Source organism: Eupeodes corollae, chromosome 1, assembly GCF_945859685.1.
Source record: "Eupeodes corollae chromosome 1, idEupCoro1.1, whole genome shotgun sequence".
Taxonomy (NCBI): Eukaryota; Metazoa; Arthropoda; class Insecta; order Diptera; family Syrphidae; genus Eupeodes; species Eupeodes corollae.
Window position 1 is genome coordinate 75,067,871 of NC_079147.1, and position 26,004 is coordinate 75,093,874.

At 34.7% G+C, this 26,004-nt stretch overlaps 3 protein-coding genes across 7 annotated transcripts in view; 1 reads left to right on the forward strand and 2 right to left on the reverse strand.

The window, feature by feature from the left end:
- The window catches only part of LOC129943537 (aldose reductase-related protein 2), a 34,348-nt gene extending 33,686 nt beyond the window's left edge, over positions 1-662 (forward strand). The window contains exons 5-7 of the mRNA XM_056053054.1: positions 10-140; positions 211-462; positions 521-662. Of these exons, the coding sequence (XP_055909029.1) occupies positions 10-140; positions 211-462; positions 521-557 (420 nt within the window). The 3' untranslated portion in view covers positions 558-662. The remainder of the gene's footprint in view (positions 1-9; positions 141-210; positions 463-520) is intronic.
- An 11-nt stretch (positions 663-673) lies between these two features.
- On the reverse strand, positions 674-14,049 carry LOC129943536 (transmembrane protein 245). 5 transcript variants are annotated; one of them, XM_056053051.1, is made up of 8 exons: positions 13,436-14,049; positions 12,805-13,368; positions 12,202-12,739; positions 7,453-7,631; positions 6,976-7,382; positions 1,904-2,053; positions 1,802-1,831; positions 674-927 (listed from the first exon to the last, which is right to left on the reverse strand). In XM_056053051.1, the coding sequence occupies exons 1-8, from the start codon at positions 13,952-13,954 to the stop codon at positions 744-746; spliced, it is 2,571 nt and encodes an 856-aa protein (XP_055909026.1). In that variant the 5' UTR covers positions 13,955-14,049; the 3' UTR covers positions 674-743. The 5 variants fall into 5 exon arrangements, with proteins under 5 accessions (XP_055909026.1, XP_055909025.1, XP_055909024.1 ...); XM_056053050.1 differs by having other exon boundaries at positions 7,453-7,643; XM_056053049.1 differs by having other exon boundaries at positions 7,453-7,655.
- Positions 14,050-23,616: 9,567 nt separating this feature from the next.
- LOC129939647 (uncharacterized) lies at positions 23,617-24,721 on the reverse strand. The gene is made up of 5 exons (XM_056047738.1): positions 24,512-24,721; positions 24,131-24,442; positions 23,937-24,064; positions 23,798-23,875; positions 23,617-23,741 (listed from the first exon to the last, which is right to left on the reverse strand). The coding sequence occupies exons 2-5, from the start codon at positions 24,414-24,416 to the stop codon at positions 23,667-23,669; spliced, it is 567 nt and encodes a 188-aa protein (XP_055903713.1). The 5' UTR covers positions 24,417-24,442; positions 24,512-24,721; the 3' UTR covers positions 23,617-23,666.
- Positions 24,722-26,004: the final 1,283 nt, after the last annotated feature.

Genomic DNA, 26,004 nt, shown 5'->3' on the forward strand with positions numbered 1-26,004 from the left:
TTAATTTAGATTGAACACCACGTATACTTGCAACAGAAGGATCTAATTGAATTTTGTAAATCAAATGGAATAACCGTAACGGCATACGCACCATTGGGATCCAAAGGAATTGCTAATATAAATAAAGCCGCAGGAGTTGAGTAAGTAGCAAAAACTTAACAATTCAAAAGCGGTTAGTTATTATCTTTCTTCCATATCATGTATGAATAGCCGAGAGCTCCCTGATCTAATGGATATTGAAGAAGTTAAGGATATCGCTTCTGCCCATGACAAGACTCCTGCTCAGGTCCTTCTTAGATGGATCATTGAACGTGGAATATCAGCAATACCAAAAAGTACCAATCCAGGTCGTTTAAGGCAAAATTTGGATATTTTCGATTTTTCACTCAGCGAAGAGGAACTTGATAAGTTGAATGCTTTAGATTCTAATATTCGTGTTTGCGATTTCAGCTTTTTCAAGGGGTAAGATATTTGTTTTTGTTTTGTTAGTGTTTTTATTATTTTCTTTGTTTTATTTCAGAATTGAAAGGCATCCAGAATTTCCCTTTACATCTTAATTATTAAAAAGAATACTCAAATGAATTATATTTATGTAACCCATCACAACATTAAACTAAATAAATAATTTCAACACGTTTATTGGCTTAAATTGTTCGAATCGATTTTCGTTGAATGTTTATTTATGTATTTAAGCTTTAATGGCAGTTTATTTATTTAATTCTTTGGTTGGTCTTATCATAAACCTAAACATCTACCACATTTAGATCTGTACTAGTATCGTCCGTCAACTCTTCGACAGTAACTTCTTCAGGTTTATTGGGGTAAAAGATTGTTGAAATTAGTTTTATAAATGCAAACTGAGATACAGATACTGATGATTTCCTCGATGTTGTCCTCGATGGCTTCGATGTAGGACAAACAGTTATGCTAAATTAAAAATGAGAATATTAATATACATAAAAATTCCTTTCGTAGTTGTCATAGTTTATGCATTTATTTTATAAAGTATAAACTTTATTAAATTATATTTTGATTTTGGTACAAAAATAAACTTTAACATTAATTTAAAATTACTTTTTTTTTTTTTTGTTAAAAAAATTAGGTACAGCAGTTAAAATTAATATAAATAAGTATTATTCCAGTGAATTCAACACTACAAAGGATAGGTTCTAGTGAAAATCTATATTTCTATGACTATAAAATCACAATATTAAAAATTGGTACTTTTTCTCTCCAATTTTAAAAGAAAAAAACTATTTATAAGTCGAAATTGGTATTACTCACTAACCAATTATTATTAGTCCTTACAACACAACGAGAGTTACATAAAATACCAACGTTTGGAATGTGAAGACTTTTTTGTTCGTTCACTGGGCCAACTTAGGTTAACTTTGATAGGGGGGAATTAAGTGCAAGATAAAAGTAAACATTTATTATTAACATAAAGACGGAATTGAGACAAATAAAATATAAAATTAGTTTTGTTAATATGTTAAACAAAGAATTTTAGATAAGCTTAAGGCATTAGTTTAGAATAGAAGTTTAAAAATTAACAAATTCGAGGTTCTTTTTCATATTATACACACTGCAGATAAAAATCGTTGTATCGTATCAAATCAATCCGAGTGATCTTGTTTTTGATTGTTTTCGGATTGATATCAATGCACATACGAAGAATGGCGGCGATTGCTAAAAGGGATAAATAAAAGCTGTTATTAATGTCAAGGTCTCACACACAGTTAATTGTTTACTTCTTCTTTAAAGCATTTATAAACTATGTAGAATATCAAGTGAAACTCACGGCGTTCTAGTATCTTCGTCAGAATTTCTCCTAAAAATTAACCATAATTAAAAAAAAAAACAACAAAAGTAAAGTAATTGTTTACGGATCGTATTTTTTTACCTTGGCTCGTCAGAGCGTAACGCCACTGAAGCAACCTCAAATATTCCAATAAAAAAGCACAACATCAATGGCCCGAATATCGCCCCTTGCCAGCCCAACCAGTACATACCACCAGCAATAGCCAGTCCAGTCAAATAGGGATGCCCGCCACTAATGAGACAAAAGGGATTTGATGAAAAATGTTATATTTATTTTTATTAATAGTTTATTTATATTTAAATAAATTTAAATAAAAGAATAAATATAGTTTGAAGATTCAGAAAAGAATAACTATTTTATTTTTATAAGTAAAAATAAAACAAACAAAATGATAAGCTGATAAAAATCTTATTCTAAAGTAAAATAAACAACAATTTTATTTTAACACCCTCACTGAATTAGACAAGACCAAATCTTAGTAGAAGAACAAGTAATATGTTTCGATCCAGGAAGAGCCTTAGTCAACAAATCAGCTGTCATTTCTTCAGTGCTGATGTACTTCAAAATAATTTTTCCTACGCCAATTTTTTCTCGTTAAAGAAATGTTTAACATCAATCTGTTTGGTTCTTCCATGATATCTGCTGGTTAGAGCCAAGCTTATAGCACTTTTGTTATTACAAGGAATGATAGTTGAATCTGGTGAATTTATTTAGCTCTCTCTGTAGACCTATCAAGCAGGTTGCTTCTTGAGTCGCTGCTGTTAGTGCCATATATTCTGCTTCTGTCGTCGAGATGGCTAATGTTGGCTGTTTTTTTCGAATTATATGAGATTGCACCATTATGAAGCAAGAAGTTGTAGCCGGTAACGGATCGTCTCTCATCTGAGTCACTAGCACAATCGGCGTCGCAAAATCCGGAAACATGATCTTCCCCAGCAGCGGTATAAACTAGTTCCATATGAGTTGTTCCTTTTAGATAGCGAAAAATGTGTTTTACTGCTGTCCAGTGGGCTTTTCCCGGGTTTTGGTTGTATCGACTGACTGTACTTATAGCAAAACTAATATGAGGACTTAAGACTTGAGCTGCAAACATAAGACTAACCACAGCTTTTGATAGGGTACATCTGTCATTTCAGCACACTCCTTTTCGTTTTGTGGGAACATCTCCTTTGTCAACTTTTGGTTAGCATCTAAAGGTGTTTTCGCTAAGTTACAATCCAACATATGGAATCGATTAAGAATTTCATTGATGCATAACTCCTTATCCAATAAAATTAAACCTCTTTTTCGATCCCTGTTAATTTGAATGCCCAAGAAAAACGGGCCTATCCTATGTCTTTCATTTTGAAAGCGTTTTATAAGTTTTTTTTCAATTCCAACTTCTGTTATTTATAGTTAGTAAATATAAGAAGATCATCTACATAAACTGCTACAAACAACATTTACCCCGTAGACAATCTTTATTAAATACAGCGATCTACTTTAGATCTTGTAATGCCGCATCTAATTTTTGGTTAAAAACACGGTAAGCTTGCTTCAGACCATAAAGGATTTTTTCGATTTACACGCTCATTAATCAGATCGCCTTGTAAGAACGCACTCACTGCGTCCATTTGATCGATATCGAGGTTGTACTTGGTAGCCATTATAGTAAGGATCGAATAGAGGTATATCGAACTACCGGGGAGTAAGTTTCTTAGTAATCGAACCCCTTTTTGTTGAGCACACCCTTTAATAAAAAAACGGGCTTTGTAGCGATATACGAGGGTCGTTTAAAAAGTCCGTGCGAAAATAAAAACGGCTTAATTTTTTTAGATAAACTTTTTTATTTTTCAACGTAGTCTCCTTTCAGTCTTATACACTTCGTCCAACGCTGCTCTAGTTTGTTGATCTCTTCCGAATAATAGGATTTGTCCAAGTCTGTAAAGTAGCCATTGGTTTCTGCAATCACCTCCTCGTTTGAATGGAATTTTTTTCCCACCAGCCATTTCTTCTTATTGGGGAACAAATACTAGTCCTACGGAGCCAAGTGTGGAGAATAGGGGGGATATTTGGAATCCTGATTCCAATAGTTTTGCGGTCGCAACTGCTGAGGTATGAGCTGGTCCGTTGTCGTGATGGAAAAGAACTTTTTTGTGGGCCAGTCGTGGACGTTTGTCTTTCAGCTCGGTTTTCAAACGGTCCAATAGCAATGAATAATATTCACCTGTATTGGTTTAACTCTTTTCCAGATAGTCGATAAAGATTATTCCTTGCGAATCCCAAAAGACAGGCGCTATAACCTCAACAGAGCGTCCAGAACGTTCAGCGTCTGTTGTGCTCATATGGCCAAACCGAAAATTTTGAAACCACTTGTAAACTGTTCTACTAGAAGGTGCGCAGTCACCATAATAATTATCAAGCTTCTGTTTAGTCTCCTGGGGAGTTTTGCCTTTCATAAGGTAATGTTTAATCAACACACGAAATTCTTTTTCGTTCATTTTTGTGACTTCCTCAACTCAAACGAATGTCAAACACAAACCAGTAGACCGACCTGGATAAAACTTGGTGTGTATTCTTTCAAGACATGCTACTAACTGTAAATAACCTCGATATGCACCAGTAGTGCCATATGTCTGACTTTGCACGGACTTTTTAAACGACCCTCGTATATTACATTTTGCATTTTTCTTCGTTTTAAAGATCCAGTTACAATTAATTTTTCTCTTATTAGATGGAATATTGGTCAACACCCAAGTTTTTAATTAAAGAATTGTACTCTTCTTTCATTGCATCTTCCCATAACTTCGAATCGCTTCTGTTTAATGCTTCATCAACTGTTAATGGATGGTAAAGCTCAACGGATTTAGCTTGACAAACATAACCATTCATTCGGACAAGTTTTGATGCTCGTTGACTGCGTCGTGTTTCAGTGAATTAATTAACTGTTTGTGCTGGCGAGCAACTCATATCACTCTCTCGGTTTTCGACAACTTCTTCCTTTTCTGAGTAAAACGTTACAGTATTGCCGTCTGATTTTTTAGTGGTGCTATCATCTTCACTGACACCAACATCCTCTACTGAATTCGACTCATCTGAGAATATATACAAATATTTATTATTTTTTGGGTCTAATAGCTTACTTTTGTCAAGTTGACAATTCTCGAAAAACACAACATCTCGACTAGTTATGATTTTATCTTTTTCGGCTTGGTATAATCGATAACCTTTCGTATTTTCAGAGTAACCGAGAAAAATGCAGCATTCTGACTTTGAGTCAAACTTCTTCCGGCACATGTACCATTGCCTTACAACCAAACACTCGAACCTGACTGAGATTTGGAACTCGTCCAGAAAAAGTCTCTTCAGGTGTAACATAAGTTGTTGATTTGCTAAGAGATCTATTGATGACACAGCAACAGTAGAGACTGCCTCAGCCCAAAACTTAACGTCAAGTCCAAATAACATGCAGCATGCCTTCTCGATAATCGATGGATTGATTGTCTTTGCTAAATCGTCTGGTGTTGGATTCCATTTTCTTTCATTAACTTACTAAATGAACGATTGCAAAACTCAGTGCCGTTATCGGTGCGTAAAATCTTGATTTTCTTGTTGCTCTGTCTTTCAACAAAATTTTTAAATTCGACAAATCATTGAAAAGCTTCAGACTTAGCTTTCAAAAAATAAACAAAGATATAACGTGCACAACCACGAGAAGCAACATCAATAGGACCGCAAAGGTCAGAATGGAGTAATTCAAAAAATTTTGTCGCGCGAGTCCTCTTTTGCTTGCCTTTTGCACAGACTTTACAGTTTTTTTGTTGACTTTGTTAAAGTTAACCCCAGAGACACAATTTTTAACTTTAGCAAACTATCGAAGTTAAGGTGTGCAGCCTTTTGAATCGAAGACAACGGAATTTCCTTTTTTAACCATCTGGCTTACAGAGAGTAAATTAACGCACAAGTTGGGAATGTACAAAACGTCCTTCACAGAAACATCTCGGACACTCTTCTGAACAGCAACTCGTAAGTTCAAATTTCCTATCCTTTTAACAGACAGGCGAGAGTTGTTGGCACATATTATCTCTCTCTTATCTGGTTCTGCGAAATCTGTGAGACAGTCACGCTTCATAGACATGTGAGCCGATGCCCCTGAGTCAATTAACCAATCGTTGTTGCCTGCGTTAGCCGTAAAAGCAGAATGAAAACTATGCGTCTTCGAATGTGATTTTGGTTTAGAATCACTATTAATTTTATTTTTGTTGACCAGTTCCGAGAAAAATGGCCAAAATCTCGACATTCGTAGTACCTTGGTCCACGTGACTTTTCCGTTGGCTTTCGTTTGCAAAAGAGCACTGCAGATTCGGACTCACTAGTTTTAACATCTTGAAGTAGTTTCGTTTTGATAGCATCTGCGGTTATAGGAGTACCTGAACTCTCAAGTCCCATTATCACCAGACGATAGTCGTCAGATAATCCAGCAAGCAGCGCAAAGTACCAACCCATTCGTCACTCACCTCAATGGCCACTGACCTTAATTTGTGGGCAGTACTTACGATTTTTGTTACGTATGACTCAACAGAATCACTATCATCCAATCGTGTAGTGATTTAAGTCCGCAAAAGTCCAACTCTGTGCGTCAATCATGAATCTTCAAACGTTAGTTCCAGATTGTTCCATGCTTCTTTCGCATTCTTCGCAGACTGAGCATGGACGAAGTTTATTGGCTCGATCAGCAGAATTATATTCGCTCTGGTTTTCGTCACTTTCTTCGTTTCCAGTGTTGTACCATAATTATATTCGACGCAGTCCCAAAGATCTTCCAGTTTGAGGTATGTCTTAACCGCAAACTTCCAAGAATTCCAATTTTCGCGACCTTTAAGTTTTTCGATAGAGGGTAATACGTTCTGTGATTCAACTTCTGTGATTCAACTTCTTCCAATAAATTTCAATGGGTCTTCAAATTCCTTTATTAAATGAACTTTATTAAGAATGGACTGGACCCATTAGCTATTAAAAGTTGCTTTATATTTTATAATAAATATAATAACTAATTTCATTTTATAGGTAAAAATAAAACAAACAAAATAATAAGCTGTTAAAAATCTAATTCTAAAGAAAAATAAACAACAGGTTTATTTTAAAAAGTTCTCCATGGAAAATACTATACTCACCCTCTCATTTCGGCATAGATGGCCTGTTCAAAGTATGGTGGAATAAAGAACATCAAAAGGAATAACAAAAGTCCAGCGTAGAACTGATCCTGAGCCAACCATAATTCTAGAAAAGCTGGCAAAGAACACCAGTAACTACCTAAGAATGGTGCTGCAGACAATATAGCCGCGGCAGCCGATGGCAGAAAAACGATTCTGGCGCCGAAAATCGTATGAACAAGCCAAGTAAAAAGTCCTTGAAATACAGAACACTTGAACATCGAAATGAGAACACCAGATATCGAATTCTCTAAGGCATCAGCTATTTTTGAACCTGACGAAAAGCCCAGATAATTGGTCACCTGGAGCGGTGCATATTTTTTATCACTGCTACTCAGGAGATAAAACAAACCAGTAAAAAAAATTATCTGAAAAGAGTCGTTTTTATAAATTATAAAAATCATAATTTCGGAATTTTTAGTAATTTATTTTACAAACCATATCCAGAATGAATTCAACACATGCTTGACCTCCTGATAGTATCAAAGATATTATATCTCCAGTAAAACTCATTATCATCGATAAATTGGTTCGTATAATGTGCCAGAGTGATTCGGCTACTTCGAGGATGGTTTGAGTGTTGCTTTGAGCCCATCCGATGATACCCTGTTTTGCCACTAAAACTAGCTCTTTAAAATGTCCTTTGTTATTAAAAAATGCCGTGGGTTAGCATGAAACATGCAGTGTGGGGGACGCAATACAGATGAAAAAATTCTTCATTATAATTAAAGCTAGTTGTAGTTTTGTTTGTTGATTTTTGTCGAAAGTGCAAAAGGATTTTTTTTTGTGATAAAACATAAAAAAAAATTATGAAACATATGAAAACCTAATCATTATGAATTTCCTTTAAAATAGCCTTTGAATTAATTTTGCTATATGGTATTGACTTTATTATTCCCTATAACGGTAATTGACATCAAATATGAAACAATCAAAATTTAAACATTCGTTAAGGATATAATTTGACATTATATTTCTTTGACTTTTTACGACTTTAAGCCATTTCCACTTTTAGCATAATACGAAGTTTTATATTTAAATGGTTTTAGCTTTATTGTAGCTCTGTGACTCAATTTTGTATTTAAAGAAAATAGGTTGAGCTTTTTAAGTAGAATTTTAAGAAGTTAACGAAAGTTGAAGAACATAACTGAATCCGATTGTTTAAAAAGAACCGCTGGTTTTTCTTTTTACGACTATTCAACTGAATAGGAGTGTAAATATTTGTACCTATACAAAATGATAAAGCTTTGATTAAGTTTAATAAATAACAACTTCGTACTTCGAAAGGCCTTTTATTTTAGTTTAAGCAAAATTTATTTTTGTTTATTTACTTATTGATATTACTCAAAGAGATAATACTACCCTTAATATGTTAATATGTAGACACCGTGTGAGCACTTTGAATTCCTGAATATTGCAATGGCTGGGAAAGACAGAGTGTGGCAAGGCCTTCCACATTCGCTTAGTACGGCTAAAGAACGAATCTCTGTACTTAATAAGTGCACACTCAAAGGGATAATACTACCCTTATTATGTAGACACCGTGTGAGCACTTTGAATTCCTGAATATTGCAATGGCTGGGAAAGACAGAGTGTGGCAAGGCATTCCACATTCGCATAGTACGGCTAAAGAACGAATCTCTGTACTTAACAGTACGACCGAAGCTGGGCTCGAGGGTAGATTGATGAGCAATTCCTAGAATCGCGAGTATTACGGTTGAACTGTTTATGGGGAGGATTGCAACTGGTTATTCTACTAGAGCATAAACCATTAAAATAACGGTAATAGAGGGTGAGACAAGAAACACTTATCATATTTTGTCGTTGCAGTTCCACATCCGAAGAAGAGGGATGTGAATCTGAAAAGCTGAGAGAACTATCGTCAGCGAAATAATGTATTGGATTAGAAGTTGTAGACAGGAGATCATTAATAAAAATGAGAAAAAGTGTCGGAGACAAGACAGAGCCCTGGGGCACACCAGCATTAATTTTGTGGTTTTCAGACTTGAATCCATCCAATACAACTTGTATTGAACGATTCGAAAGGTAATTACTAATCCAATGAAGGAGGGATTCATGAAAACCGAAAGCAGTCATTTTCGATAAGAGAGCCCGATGCCAAACCCTATCAAATGCTTTTGAAATATCAAGTGCAGTAAACTTACTTTCTCCAAAACTGTGTAAAGATTTGTTCCACTGTTCTGTGAGATGAACCATGAGATCACCAGTGGACCTATTGCTACGAAAGCCATATTGCCGGTCATTAAGAAGCTTTCAATCTTCGAAATATTTCTTGAGCTGATAATTAATCAGCGTTTCCATGACCTTGGAAAGAAGGGATGTAAGTGCAATCTGTCGGTAATTAGAGAGTGGGGAAGATTCGCCTTTTTTGGGAATGGGTTAAACAAATGCGGGTTTCCATCCGCTCGGAACGAGTTCTGAGGATAAGGACAGATGAAAAAGCTTAAGCAATGGTTTTACCAGCGTGAAGAACACCTCTTCAGAACAATAGCGGGGATACCATCCGAACCAGCGAATTTATGTATGTTAAGATCTTTTAGGACTCTCGCCACAGTACGAGTGCGAAAAAAATGTGCCCACTAACTCGCTGAAGTACAGGCAGAATCATAATACTCACCGGCAGCGTTGAATTGGCGGCGAACTGCCTAGCTAAGAGATTAACAGTTCTTCTCTAAAGAGCTTACAAATGAAGTATCATTCACAACGAGCGTAGGAACCGAGGAAGAGGAAGAATTCCTCATTTAAGTGCGAGGATAGGACGGAACAATTCTTTGGATGGAATCAGACAAAGCATCAAATTCACGAGAAGTTGACACTCTGTCAACTTCGATAAAGGAAGCAATAGTGAATGATTTGCTTATTCACGAAAAATTTAAACCACATCAAATTGAAAAAAAGAATTGGGATCGGAATCCTCCCCCACTTGGGTTTCACTTAGTGCCAATACAGCTGGCCTGTTTAAAGAAGTATGGGAGTACACAGAAAGAAAATTCGCTCTAAACCCACGAATAATAATCTACCCTGAAATTTCCAGCCATTGCAAATAAAGGAATAGGAAAAACCAAAACAGACAAAGACTATAAGAAAAATATTACTGAGTTGAACCACAGAGCTGGCTTATCTTGATATATTATGTGTTTGTTGGTTGTTTGTTGTTTTATTGTAGTGATTTTGGTGTGGCGTGGTTTATTGTTTTAGCAAAACAAAAAATTTGCGTACTTATCATAGATTTTCAATGATGTTTAGATTAGTTTAGGGCCCAAAATGTAAGATAATTTTGGATTTGGAACCTCAATCTCAATTTTTTCGCATATCATAACCTCTTTCAAGTGAAAATAAAGTTTGACCTATCAGGACGTCCGTTTTTCCATCTATTCTATTACCAACTATTATTATTCATATTACCAACTCATATGAGAACGAAAACTAAAATCGGATAAGATTCTTTTTAAGTGGCAGTTTTTTAAAGTTTCGTTCGTTTAAGATTAAATTATTGATAACACGTAAAACTCTTGAGCAACTTGAGTTTGAGCGGATTTTTTATTTTATTTTTTTGGACAGAAAAGATGCTGTTGTTACGATTTTCTTACACCCCTTATACTTCTTCCGTACGAATCTTTATTTTTTAAGTAAGAATAAACTTCATTAAAACTTTGGCCAATTTTAATAGCTATTGGACGTGTCGTAAGTGTTGACTTGAAGTAAGTCAAGTTTAGCTTTATCAAAACTTATAAGGCATGTAGACCTTTTTTTCTTTAGATTTTAGATAAAGATTTAAATTGCATTTTCTGAAACTTCTAACCTACTAATTATTTATGACAGTACCCTCAACTTTTCATATTCGTTTTTAGATTCACACCCTTGTTCTTCGGATGTGGACTACCAACGGCAGCGTATGATAAGCTCATTTAATTTTGAACTTGACAGCATTGTTCAATGGGGAATCAAATGCTTCGTAAACTCAATGCTGTCTACTGTCGCAAAAGGGTTACCCTCCTCCAATGTCACTTTCTATGAGTGGTACTTGCATCGAGGAGACTGAACAACTATCAGTCCTAGGTACGTGCATTACAAACCACTTGTTGTGGGGTGATCATATATTTGACATCGCCAAAAATGCTGCTAAGTGTTTGGGGTTTTCTCCGACGATGCAAGAAGTTTTTTACCCCTTCTGATATGGCTATAATTTACAAAGCTTTTATTCGTCCAAAACTCGAGTATAATTCTCACATTTGGGCTGATGCCCCAATAACGTACTTGAGTGTTCTGGATAGAATCGAAAAAAAAGCTTTAAAAATGATAGGAGATCTTTCTCTTACCGAGACATTTGCTTCTCTTGCTCTAGTGAAATAGACAGTTGCATTCCTCCCCTTAAACAATTCAACCGTAATACCCGTTCTGCTAGGAATTCCCATCAGTTACCAATGTTAAGTACAGAGATTCTTTCTTTAGCCGCACTACACGAATATGTAATGCTTTACCAGGCTGAATATTATCACTCATTACAATGTGCAGACATTCAAAACAAATGTGCATCGGTTTCTCCTCTCTAATCCTATCCTCCTTTCTTAATTTCTCGCACTGTGTTTAATCGTTATAAGGGTATTCATAACCCATTTAGTGCGCGCACAATATAAAAAAAAAACTTAAACTATTGATCAAACACTCCAAAAAGCCCATAAAATACGAAGCAAAAGTTGTTTAACTTAATTAATGGACTCAAAACTACTTGAATTCCACATTTAATATAAACACTTTTCGAAAACGGTTCAAAGTTCATTTTGTATTTGCGTATTCTTTGCCATTTATCTTTCAAATCAACAATCTCTAATTGTTGCTTGATTTTCTGAGTCTTAGTTTTCATTTAAAAACATTTTTGTCCATTAAAAACAATTAGAATAATATTAAAATGGGATTCTCAATTTAAAAAATGTAAACACTAACAAATCTGAAGTAAATATATTAAAAAAACACTTTCCACTAGTCAGACAAACAAAACCTACTGCGGGGATATGTTAAAAGCTTACAGAAAGCTAACAAAATAAAATAAAAGCTCAAGATTGCACCAACACCGCATTTGTTAGTATAGAAATAGGTTCCCATTAGTATATGTTTAAATGTAATGAACAAAAAAACATAAAAACATAATTCAGATAAAAGACTTACGAGGATTATCAACAATTTCTCCAAATGTACTCTTAAGTGCATCCGTTGGCACTCTCGGTCCATAAGTATCAGACTTATTAAAATCAATCCAATACTGTATCAAACGATCAAACACATCGAGTATTTGATTCTTCAGCTTAACACTATGCACTGGATCAGCATCTTTCAACCAATCATCGATATACTGTTCAATCTTCCGCCGTCCATAATGATGTGCATTATCAAGGGCATCATCAATTGACGATTGCATATTGGCGGGAAGAATATCCACCAACTCTGGTCGATCGGTGAATGTCTTATTTATTAAATCCTTACCCAAATAAGCTACTTCAATTGTTTCGGAGTAAATATTCACACAGAAGAATACTCCAAGGAAGACAATGATTAAAATCATCAAAATGATCATTAGAATAGATGTCACTACATCAACTGATGACTTAAGCGAGTTCCGAACAACACTGTTAATTTTATAGTTTAATACAAGGACACCGGGTAGACAGAGTGGTAGAACAGCACTGTGATGGTCTAGAGCCCATTCCTGTAAATGTAAATTAAATTTTGAAAAATTCAAATAAATTAAAGGAATCAAGATAACTGCTTTACCTTCAAGTTTAAATAGACTCCAGTTATTTTTTCCCAAATGAAATTTGTCAAACCGGTAACATTACCAATAGTGTACACCAAATGAATTGTGATTGGAATCGCAGCCAAAATAAATACCCAGACATTGCGATAGAGGAACGTAGCAACGCAGGCACAGAAAAGCATTTTAAAATAGAAATCGCTCAGATGATCTTCATCCTTTGAATCTGATTCTATTTCCATTGAGTCAAGTGATTCAGCCATCGAGTTATCCTCGGTGTCGGTTGTTTTACTGCTACTTATGTCATTAACGGATTGCATGAAAGCATTTTTATCCATTAACAGCTTAAATTTTTCTACTATCGAACTGGAATCCTGGGTTTTGTTTAAGTAGTAGACAATTGCGAAGCCAGTGTAAGCCATGATTAACATAAATACAGGAACTTGTAGTGCTCCAAAGAAGCTACAAGCGTAGCTGACTACAGCAATCCAAAGCGATTGACCAGCAATCACAAATCTCGATGAGTTTTCTGGCTTCCAAAACATGTAAACCGATGTAAGGTACAAAATGATTATAGTCAATAACTACAAACAGAGGTTGTTCAATAAAAAATTTTTTCGTAAGACTATTTGGACAAAAAATTATACTCACTAAATAAATATTTAAAATTGCAATAATTTGTACAAACAGCGAATGACTAAAAATTATTAGCCGCCAGACTGCACAAAGAAATCCTTTGGGAGCATACAAGTAGAGCAGTTTAATGCATGTGGCTATTCCCATACCAGCTGTTATGATTTGCCAATGTTCTCGCAACCATTCAACAAGTTTCCTGCCGCAATATTCAGTTGTTTCTAATGGTGCTAGGCATATTGAAACCAATACATTTGAATCGTAAACTTCTAGTCCTTCGAACCATCCTTTAAGTAGATCGGCTAGCTTTCTTTTGAATGGAAATAAAACTGCACCCATAAGGAATGCCCAGAGAAGAGGTTTGACAAAGGGACCAAGGATAATACAAACTGAAGCAAAAGCAGCCAAACCAGCTGCTATCAGGAAATTATACATTGCAGCTTTGAAGCTCTCATGATTTTCCGATCGAAGTCGCATCAATTTGTTTAAGACACTATCGAATGAACGATCACGTCTTATGGAGTCTTGACGGTTCATGGTTTTGTTATTCGGTTATAGAGTTGCTGAAATTGTTATTCGGTTACGGTTGAATTTCATCGATCAGGGTTCAACTTCAAATGGTTTGTATTTAGCTGAAATAAATTAGAAAGTTATATTAATTAAAGTATATATAGTTTTTGTTCTGAGCAAGTGCAGTGACTTTGAAAGAATTAGTGAAATGTTGACAAAAATAAATAAATACAATCTAGGACTTTTTTTTAATAGAAAATATAGATAGAATGATCTCATTAACGGCGTGCACATATGAACAACTTATACCGAATATATGCATTTGCATCCACCTTGGTCTTCCTTGATCATGGAACCAAAATTAAATAGTAAAACAAACACTGACAATAAATTCTTCTATGCTCGGTACAATGGAGACATTGGTCACAATGCTCGCATTCACAAAGCTAGTGGCTACGTAGTCAAGGGCTTCTGATTGGCTAAATCTAACTACAAAAGTAGTTGAAATGTCCCCTCCGACGTAGTGTAAAAATTTCGGCTATAAAGTTAGTGCACACTGGTTTTGAAGTTTCACAATCAGCTGCTCGGTAAGGACACAAGAAAGCAAAAGTTCTGAAAACACAAATGTTTCTTATTTAAAATATTCGTATTTGTCATTAATATGACAGTTCCGGATTGACTAGCTTTGTAGTGCAATTTTGCATTCACAAAGCTACTTGAATTTTGACTACGTTACTACCGAGGGACATAAAATACTGGTATCCACAAAAAGTATACTAAAAAATCGTTACATCATTGCAATAATTGATAGTACATATATCATTTATAAAAATTCACTAAAATATGAGAAATTTGTATTCGACTAGCCGGCTCAGCAAAATAAAATAACAATACCAATATCGATTTAGAAAATATTAAACACAACAATAGCGAGGCGTGTATTTTCATTATTTGAAATACCATTTACTTCTAACAACTATTAATATAAAAATTCAAATAGATAAAACTACTAAGATAACTTTTGAATAGTTTATATGGGTTTTTCCTCTTTTTAATTTTTTATACATTTTTGGTCAAATGATAAACCACTAAAATTTTATTTTTAACTTAAAAATGAAATTAACAATGTATTTCCACCTTTTCCAAGAAGATGTATCCTGTGTTATGTGTTCATTAGCAAGCTTAATTTTAACTTTTTATACACGGTTGCACGGATATTTCGGTCATTACGTGAATGGTGATGCTCCGAAGATAAAAAGGAATTTAACTTGATAAGTATAAAAAGAAGCTTCTTATCGTACGTCTCTAGTTTCTTTCCTTTTACTTTTTACATTTGCGTATATGTTTATATATACTTAATACGAATATAAAAAATAATTTAGCTGAGAAAAAATTATTCTTAAGAGAAAAACTAAAGATTGCACATAAGCCCAAAGCGATATAAATAAAATAACTAAATAAAAATTAAGAATTAGCTCATTATCAGAATAAGAACACCTTCTAGGGTTAGGTTAGGTTATAGTGGCTGTCCAAGATGGAAACGGACACACTTAGGCCAGTTTAATGGCCCATTGTGATACCACATGATTCTTGAGGCTTCCTCCTTAGCTCAATGGAACCAGCTTGAGTCCTTTACGAAACGTGAGAGGCTGATTATACCGATAAGATTTAGATCGTTTAGATCGTTAAAGAAGAATTCTCCTAGGTAATTCTTGTGTTTTCGAGCTAGAGCAGGGCATGTGCAGAGAAGATGAAGAACCGTTTCTTCCTTTTCCTCGTCCATATAGCTTCTGCAAAAGTCATTTGAGAATACGCCTAGTCTCGTGGCGTGCTTTCCTATTAGACATTGTCCGGTTTTGACACCTATTATCGAGCTTATATGCGATCTGCTTAGAGAGAGCAAGCACCTTGAACGTTTAAAATCCAGTGTTGGCCAGATCTTTTTTGCGGCTTGACAGGTGGTGATGTTGTTCCACCTGGTGCCTGCCCTCCTCACAGCGTATTGCATTAGCAGCAGTTTAGAAGTAGCGATTGGTATGCCAGTACTTGCCAAACGTGGTAGGATGGGCTGTACTATACCGTACCTGGCGAGTACATCTGCCTTACAGTTACCTGGATTGTCTCTATGGCCCAGCACCCATCTCCATTAGAGATGATCGACAATTATAGACTGTTATAGAGTTTGTAGAGATAGAGTCCAGAGATTTGATAGCGGCCTGGCTATCAAAAAAAATACGGATATCAGATGTTGACATCACGTTTGCTTTGAGCCAGGACAAGACTTCTTTTATCGCCAAAAGTTCCGCCTTGCTAATTATAAATTGAAAGTTTGAGTTTTTTAACATAAACCCTATGATGAAGCCTGACTGAAGAATAATGTCTTGTGCAAATTTTGCATTAATTTTCATATTTTAATTTGCACTCTTTGAAGCTTTTTCAAGTAAAACGCGCAGTCAAACCACACTGGAGCACCATAAGTAATTATAGGGTGAAAAGTAGTTTTGAATATCAACATTTTATTATGGACACCAAGACCTGATTTGCAGTTTTTGAACGGGTATAAAATTAGTATTAAAAGATTAGTTTTGTTAATCGTGTTGGCGATATGTTTGTGAAAATTCAGTTTCTTGTCAAGTTTTACCCCTAGGTATTTCCGGTTTTCAGACAAAGTGAAAGGTGATTGACCTTGATTTTCCACTTATGAAAATTGTTTTGAAGGGTATTAAGTGAGCATTGTAGACTACTGAGAGCATATTAAGGCAATAGGCTAGACGAAAAAAGTGCTCTGTCGTCAGCAAACATAGCAAATTTAGTGTTTGCTTCCAAAGATGGCAGGTCGGACACATAAAAGTTGAAAAGTACGGGTCCCAGCACAGATCCCTGAGGAACTGCACTAACTATATCATAAAGAATAAAGTTTACACAAATTTTCTATTTGTAAAAAACTTTATATTAATTTAATTAGATGCGTTGAAAACCAAACATCATAAGTTTGTAAATTAAGCCGTCGCCGTCGAGCCAAACAGTGTCAACGGCTTTTTCAATGTCCAAAATTACCAAACCAGTCGAACATTTTAAATTAAGGTTACTTTTGACGTGATTTGTAATTCTTAAAGCTCTAAAGCCAAACTGCTCATTAGGGTATATGTTTGCAACCTCGATATGGTTTAGTAATCGTTACTAGGTTTGCAGATAGCTCTAACTTTTGCATTCTTCTAATCATTTGGGAAATACGAAAGAATCATACAACAATTGAAAACCATTATAAGATACTTCGTGGCTGTTGGTCATAAGGCTTTAATCAACCTGTTGCTCATTCCATCAAGACAAGATGATTTTTTGGGTTTTTAATTGTTTAATCAACTCCTTTACAGAATTATTTTTAAAAAAGTTGTTACTATTTACGTAACTCGGTAAGGAATTGAGCTCAATAATCTTATCTTCAACAATATTTCCAGGCACAATGTCACTGAGATGAGATGAGAGTAAATGATTTTGGCAAAAACAGTCAGTCAATGTGGTTACTTTTTCAGATTAAGTAACCAGAACACAGCCATTGACTTTCCAATTGTCACCTTCCAAAAACGTTTGGATCCCTGATCAAAACTGGATAAGAGGTTATTCCATTTTTTATTTTTGAAAATGTCTAACTCGTTCTTTATTTTTGCGTTCAAAATTTTAACGCTGTTCCTAAAAATATCGATTCTAAACCGAATCCATTTTCTTCTTTCCGAGTTACGCATGCAAATCAATGGTAAGATACATATATTCGGGTAATATAATTTGACTTGAATGAAAGGATTGGGTCTTAGGAATAGATAAATCAGCTGCTCTATTTACAGCTTCCATAAACGAATACATGAGACCATCAATCTGTTCAGAAGTAATGGAATCGATAGATATACTACTTAGGTTTAAATTTTGAGATATATATGAAGTAAAAAAAATTATAACTTGCAGGGACCACATTACTTTGGCTTACATTATTCTCAAGGCTAGTGGAAACTGGCAAGTGATTTGAACGTAAGTCATTCATGATAACAGGTTGTGAAAAACGAAAAGCATTATTTGAAATTAAAATGTCAATAGTTGAGGGATTTAAGCATGCGCAACTTGGGTAATAAGTCGGTTCGGGAGTGTGTAGCAAAGTAAGCGATTTGTTAACTGCAATAATATCACTTAGTATATTACCCCAACAGTTCGCTCTCAGACAACCCCACGATTGATGTCTACAGTTTAAGTCACCACCGATTAAAAAATTATCATTTCTTCTTAACATATATTATTATTTTTTTTAAACAAAGTTTTCTTCTAATTGCTACCATTTCCACCTGGAGATACAAAAAATACTAAGTCTAGTTGAATCCTGTAACAATATTTCAATACCGATAGCTTCAATAATATTAAATTTAACAGCGGTAATGGCAAAATTTTTCTCTCGTTGCTTTCCTTTTACTTTTTTGCTTACGTTATGACAACAAACCCAATTTTTGACGATTGTTTTCCTTTTTGTTTCACTTTGATGAGAAGAAGGAAACTAACTTAAATGTAAGTAAAAGACTTCCGTAAAAAAGGTTAATAATAACATTGTCATTTGACGGGAAAAGTACCGTTACAGAGTTACTACAGTGTAAAAACAATTAAGAAGTTGTTTTTGTTTAACTTGAAACGTAATTTATTTTATTTAAACTTAATTTTAAATATATTTTTAAACGATGAATAAGTTCTACTTGCAATATAATTGGTTGACGACCACAGTGCACTGTTACGGGCCGTTATTTTGTAGAATAATCCAAGCTAACGGGAAACCATGGACAAAATCATAATGATCAAATAATGTCCCTAACAGAATTAACCAATTATTATTGTATTAATCTGTATAATAGAACCTACTTCAGATAAGGTGAACGATTGCCTAAGGTGCTTAACTAAGAGTATCTTTTCGATTTATTTATGGTTAAATTGTTTTAAAAAAAAAGTCTGACTAAGGCGCCAGTTATAACTATCATGGAAATCGATCCGGAAAAAAATTTGAATCGATATTTGATGGTGTTTCTCTTTGATTAGAAATGAAAATTATATATTCATCGATCGCATATCGCACAAAGATTTTTTTTGAAAAAAAAAGTGTATTAACCCATTTATTTTTCTCTAAAAAAAATATTTTTCTATTTTCCGGGTAGAAATTCATTTTCAAAAGTGAAACGAATCGTTCCACTGATTTGGGTTCCTATTTCGCACAATTCCAATGACAGATTTCTGTCAGTTAAATTTTTTTCGGTGGATATCAGGAATTTTTTTTCAATGACAGAAATTTATAAGGATGGATTTCAATGATGAAAACCAAAGATAGCTATGACTGGCGCCGGATGTTAAATTCAGATTCGTTATTTTGTAGCGCCAAACGTGTCTTCGGTTAATACTTTGGTTTAAATCTAGCAATGCCTTTATTCAGGTTGTTAATTTCGAAACACCTGCTTAAGGTTTGTGCCGATATTCTGAATCTTCAATCAAGAAGAAGTCCGCTTTTCTCAACCTGGGTGGTTTTTTAGTTTAAATAATATCTCCGATTGATCTGGCCAACACTGGATTTAAAACGTTCAAGGTGCTTGCTCTCTCTAAGCAGATCGCATATAAGCTCGATAATAGGTGTCATAACCGGACACTGTCTAATAGGAAAGCACGCCATGAGACTAGGCGTATTCTCAAATGACTTTTGCAGAAGCTGTATGGACGAGGAAGAGGAAGAAACGGTTCTTCATCTTCTCTGCACATGCCCTGCTCTAGCTCGAAAACGCAAGAATTACCTAGGAGAATTCTTCTTTAACGATCTAAACGATCTAAATCATATCGGGATAATCAGCCTCTCACGTTTCGTAAGAGACTCTAACTGGTTCCATTGAGCTTAGGAGGAAGCCTCAAGATTCATGTGGTATCACAATGGGCCATTAAACTGGCCTAAGTGTGTCCGTTCCATCTTGGACAGCCACTATAACCTAACCATAACCTAACCTATCTCCGATTGTATAACAAACGTTATTCAATTGACATACCTTTATCTTTCTAACATAGATAAGATTTTCGTTCAAGTTAAGACACCCCAATTGATACAGAAGTATTAGGTATATTACGAAAAACATTTTTGTTCGTTTTGTGGCTAAATTATATGACCACAACTGTATTTAGCTGTAGGTAAGCATGTTTCGTTATACTAAATATTTATCCTAATTTGCCTAATATCAATTTCGTGCGATCTAGTCGTGCATTTATTTTAATTTATTTAGGTAAGTTAAGTTTGTTATTATGTAGCAACTATTTACTACCGTAATATAGGCAAAATACCTTCTATTAAGGTTAATAATCTAGGACAAAAAGTTTGCTTAAGGCAAAAAAGAATTCATCAATTTATTTTCGACTCAGAAAAGTCGATTGATTATTATGACCGATTCAACTATTAAAGTCAATTGAATCTAAAAAAACTCACTTTAGATAAGTTAGTATGTATGTTCATGATGACTCAGTCAATCGAATTATTTGATTTTATTTATTTTGTTAAATTTAAAAATATAATCACGAATTAGAAGAGAGAACAAGTGGGTACATTCATCATAATGCAGTAAACAAATTGCCGACCATTGAACTGCTTTGGAATCATCATCATCATGGTGACAAATCTTTTGCCGCACCCGACCTTCGACAAGGCAACCTAATTTGATTTAACAAATACAAAATACAGCATTCGATTATGTACATATGCATAGCTACATAGACTCTATTATGCTGTAATGATCTAAAAATAAAATCTTAATTTATTCATTAAACTTTTTTTTTCCTGTTAAAAATCGTTCTTTTGACACGCGGAACTTTTAATGAAACCACATTTATTGAAAATAGGTTTTTCTTGTTTTTATTTACAAATCAAATTTTAATTTATATTCAATAGATGAAAAAATAATTTATTTTTGAGCACTCACCCGCAAAAATTTCGTTCAAAACATCGTGCTTCTTGGTCTTGGAATTATATTATTTTAGAGAGCTGCTTATTGTTTTAGTGCTGTTGAGGAATGGGAAATGAATTGGATTTGTTTAGGTCTTAGTGGTGCTAATTTATTTGTTTGTAAACAAAACAAAATTAAATGTATTTATAAATTTTCCCGCAAGGAAAACAATTTGCAATTGTGTAGTGCCTTTGCTAGTCAGTCAATTGAATCAAAAACACTTTACCTGTGCTTTTTGCTTTGAAAAAGACTCAAACCTTAAACAACTCATTTGTAAAATCCACTCGAAAACAGCTGATTATGTGTGGTATGACATTACAGACTTGTTTGCAGACAAATTACGTCATTTTGATTTTAAAGGCTTGTTTAGTTTCTCATAGAACTTTAAGGTCTGTTCAATTTGCGGACCTGTGAGTATTTAGCACAAAGTAGAGCAAGCACATTATTTATTGACGTACTCTTTCTGTAAATGACACACCGACAAAATAAGACGAGAAACATTGAAAAATTAAATTAAAGTTATGAATTTTTATTTCTGGAGAGGATACCCTATAAAATGGTAAACATACCAAGAACAATTGTTTAACAGTCACGATACTGTTCCTTACAAAAAGTTTGATGTTGGTTCACACTCATCTTATTATTTGTGAGCTTGATAGATAACATATCACATGCTAATAAGTGTGGTCCTTTATACTGCACTTGGTTGATTTTCTTTGTTGTTCAGTCCACGACCATGGCAAATTTATATAATAAATGAAATTGATGGAACTTGACTCTATAAAACACATAAGTTCTTACTTAATTACTTACTAAAGTTGGCGCTACAGTCCTGTGTGAACTAGGGCCTTACCCAACAAACTTCTCCATCTATCTCGATCCCTAGCTAGATGTCTCCAGTTTCGCGCTTCAAGCTGGGTGAGGTCACTTTCCACTTGTGTGCCCTACCTGATCCGCGGTCATCCTCGACTGCGCTATCTTGTGGGTGGGGATTCGAAGACCTTCCGGGCCAGAGCATTGGTTTCTAAGTGCTCTACGTGACCCAGCCATCTAAGTCGTTGGACTTTTACCCTTCTGGCTAAGTCTACGTCACTGTACAACCCGTACAGTTTGTCATTCCATCTTCTCCTCAACTCCCCTTCCATGCATACGGGACCGTAGATCACATAAAGAACTTTTCTCTCGAACCGACCCAAGGTTCTTTCATCCGCTTCTGCACCGTATAGCATGACGATGATAATAGGGGTCTTATATAGAGACACTTTGGTCCTTCGAGAGATTACTTTTCCACTCAATTGCTTTCTTAGCTCAAAGAAACAGCGGTTAGCAATAGTTATTCTTCGTGTCATCTCAGCACTGGTGCTGTTTTCTGCTTTCATAGTGGAGCCTATAGGTAGACGCAGTGTCTAACATTAACTGTTAAACCCATTTTTTCCGCCTCTGCCTGAATACTCACAAAAGCAACGTTGACATCTCGCTTAGTTCTTCCGATTTTTTCAGTGTCATCAGTATAATTATGCTAGTAATTTGATAGGCTTTTGAAAGGTATTGCCCTTTATGTTGACGTTAAAGAAATCGCATGACAGCGCATCACCTTGTTTAAAACCTTTTTTGACACCGAAAGGTTCTGTTAAGTTGTTTCCAACTTTTATGGAGGAGCTTGAGTTCTCCATTGTTATCCTGCACAAAAGGACGAGTTTGGCAGGGATTCCAAAACTAGACATGGCTCTATACGTCCCTGTAGATGCTGTCAGATGCGGCTTTGAAATCGATGAAAAGATGGTGGGTGTCGATTTGGTGTTCTTTTTTTTCAGGATCTGCCGTAATGTGAATATTTGATCCACTGTGGACTTTCCTGGTCTAAAACCACACTGATAAGGACCTATTAGGTTGTTGACGATAGACGTTTACATATTACGGCAGAGAAGATTTTGTAAGCGATGTTAATAAGATTGATTCCTCTATAGTTGGTGCAGTTTAGAAGGTCTCCTTTTTTTAGGATCTACTGAGGATAAAACACATAATTTCTGAATAAGAAAATAGATGCAAGTGTTTTCTATAACCCGGCTTTCATTCTTACTAATATATTTTTATCAACTATGCACACAAATCTAGGATTTTATAAACAACTTGCCAGTTCTGACCGAGCAGAACTCAATAATTTGAACACGTCCATTATGATTTTCAAGAAAATATCATTTGAAATGACAGCTCCCTTTGCAGATTCATGAAATATTGACAGTTAGCATTTAAAAACGTAAACAACAAAATGGGTAAATATTTTCATTTTCTTTAATTAGTAAAAATATACAAAAAACTTATATTTTCAGATGAAGAACTTCAATATTTGTTAAAAATAAAGAAACTACAAGATGAAGTTATCACTTTGCGCACAGAAATTCCATCAATCTACAGTAGATACTTCAAACGCTCCCAGTCGATTCAGCTGAAACGCCTTGTAAGAAATTTGCAAACATTAATTCCAACAGAACCTTCTATTACACATTCTTTACACAGTTGAAAGTGCAAATAGATATTCCGGTAACAGAGGTAGAAATCCCAGACCAAATCAACCTGTCTATCAGCAATCAAAATATCCATCCTAAACTTAAGGTACAATCAAAACTTTTACTTCAAACATAAATAAACAAATGTTTTCATTCCAGACCGAAGACATAGAAAAAGAGTGCATGGATTTGGGTACAGCTATCGACTTTATTTTTTAGTGTAAAATGATTTATTCATCTTTCAATGTCTAGTTTCTTGAGAAAATGAGAATATACTACCTCCAGACATTCAATCCGCGGCTGCAGAGACTGAAAATAAATAAATTAGTTTTTTAATCACAAGAATTTGGATTGTATTCTTTTACCTTGAACATGGCTATAATGGGCTTGTCATGACTAAGACTCCCTCTCGTCCTTGTTATAAGAACGTACTTGATTGCGAGCTGTAATAAGTGTTATAAGAAAAACTGCAAGTATCTATGGTTTCTGCCTGTGTATACTTACATCATTTATAACTTCGTTGATTACCACATCTTTGATATTGTTGGATGGGATAAAAAGACTACTCTTGCGAGACAGGAACTTCTCCGTCGTTATTTGTAAAGCAAATTCAGCCACGAATAGAACTTTCTCTAGCAATCAAAGTCAATCACTTAGTATTCAGTATTCCAATCATCATCCAATGCTTTACTTCTCACCTGATTTAACCAACTCAATGGTTGTGTATATTAAAAATCCCAAAGTAAAGAGTGACAAAACATCAACAATGAGTAGCCGGCTTGTGGTGGACGCAATGTAGGCCAAATAGGTAACAGCTAGAGTAGCTATTGACTTGAGGCGAAAGCTTCTTTCATTTGAGTAATCTTTATTGATGATTTGTATTTCGAACGAATCGCGATTGTAGTCAATAATGTTCAATTGTAATTCTCGTCCTCCAAATGAACGAAATATATTACTTGGACCACTGGTTGTAGAAAACTCCATAGTGTGTTGTCGGGGAAGGGTGACGACTGGAAGGGGAAAAAATTAATGGTTCTGTTATACATACTATTTACACATTTAACTCTCTCCCATCTTACCAAAAAAAAAAGAAAGAAATTTAGAAGATTCAAGTGAAAATGATAAATTCTTAGAATAGAATTAAGTTGAAAGAATTGCAAAGACTAAATGTCATTTAACAAAACAAAAACAATACATTTCGTATTGGGCATTTGTTATTATTTATTACTATTTTAAACTACATATACATATATAATTGAAAAAAAGACCGAATGCGATGTTTTGTATGTTTTTTTACGATTGTAATAGAATCTGTCAAAAAATGAAAGCGCAAAATAGATTTTTTGAATGAATGAATTCAGTAGAAACTCAATAAAAATTTTCATCTTTCTAGGTGCGTTTGGTAACTCTTTGGAAATTTATATGAAATCCTCTGATTGTCCCGGATGTATGGATTAATTGGAATCTTATAGGCTTTTCACACCAAACCCAAAATAGTTCACACCGACCATTTACACGTTTTCATTTGACATTTAAATTTGTTTGATACCGTCTGTCAAATTTTGTATTGATGGATGGAAAAATTTGTAAGAAAAAGTTTTGTTCTTCTCAAATTATTTGTGAAAAAATTAATTCTAACCAATTAAAATTATTTTTAATACCTAAACAAAATATGAAGATTTTGTTAAACTTTTTTTCATTATTTCAAGCCTCTATCATAAAAAACGTAGTTTTCTTTTGCAAATCCTGGACCTTCGAAGGAAAAGAAAAGCTTTAATAGAAAATCGTGTTTGACAAAGAAATATGTGGAAAAATGTAGGCTTTTTATAACAATTCAATTAATAGGAAGCTATTTATATATCTAAATATTTTATGCAGGTACGCACCAGCACTTTTTGGGAACGTGAAATGTTAGTAAACGATGATGATTATTTCAAACAACATTTCAGAATGAACAAAAGGATCTGGAAATGCAAGGTGCAAACTTTAAGAAGTGTATGCCATTACAAAAAAGTAAATCCATTACAATATAAACACTGGGATCATCCGCGGAATATAAGACAGTTTCAGCTATCTTTGGGGTAGGAATATCAACAGTATGCATTATTGTGACAACATTTCTACAAGCACATATACACTTACTGAACAAATTATTAAGGAAAATGTGAATGGTTTCGAAAAACTTGGTTTACCTCAATGTTTTGGAGCTATTGGTATGGGTATAATTGTAGTACCCGTAGCATGATGGTTAGTGCGTTGGACTGTCATGCAAAGGGTCTGGGTTCAATCCCTGCCTGTGCCACCTTAATTTAAAAAAAATAATTTTCGCGGGTACTGCCTCTTGCGAGGAATTGACAAATCCTTCAAGAGTAACTCTTGTCATGAAAAAGTGCTTTCTCAAAACTAGCCGTTCGGATTCGGCCCAAAATTGTAGGTCCCTTCCATTCCTGACAACAGTACTCGCACACAGGAATGGTTGAGAGATGTAAGTCACTAGGCCCTGGTTCACAACGGACTGTTGCGCCACCCCATTTGATTTGATTTTGGTATGGGTATAATTAATGTACAGGGT

Bases quoted from the DNA above. Each gene is read 5' to 3' on its own strand.
- LOC129939647 (XM_056047738.1), bottom strand. From the start codon at position 24,416: ATGGAGTTTTCTACAACCAGTGGTCCAAGTAATATATTTCGTTCATTT. The intron at 24,065-24,130 runs GTGAGAAGTAAA...TTTGATTGCTAG, and splicing joins CATTGAGTTGGTTAAATCAG to AGAAAGTTCTATTCGTGGCT. The intron at 23,876-23,936 runs GTAAGTATACAC...CACTTATTACAG, and splicing joins TCAACGAAGTTATAAATGAT to CTCGCAATCAAGTACGTTCT.
- LOC129943536 (XM_056053049.1), bottom strand. From the start codon at position 13,954: ATGAACCGTCAAGACTCCATAAGACGTGATCGTTCATTCGATAGTGTC. The intron at 12,740-12,804 runs GTAAAGCAGTTA...TTACATTTACAG, and splicing joins GAGTCTATTTAAACTTGAAG to GAATGGGCTCTAGACCATCA. The intron at 7,383-7,452 runs GTTTGTAAAATA...GACTCTTTTCAG, and splicing joins TTGAATTCATTCTGGATATG to ATAATTTTTTTTACTGGTTT.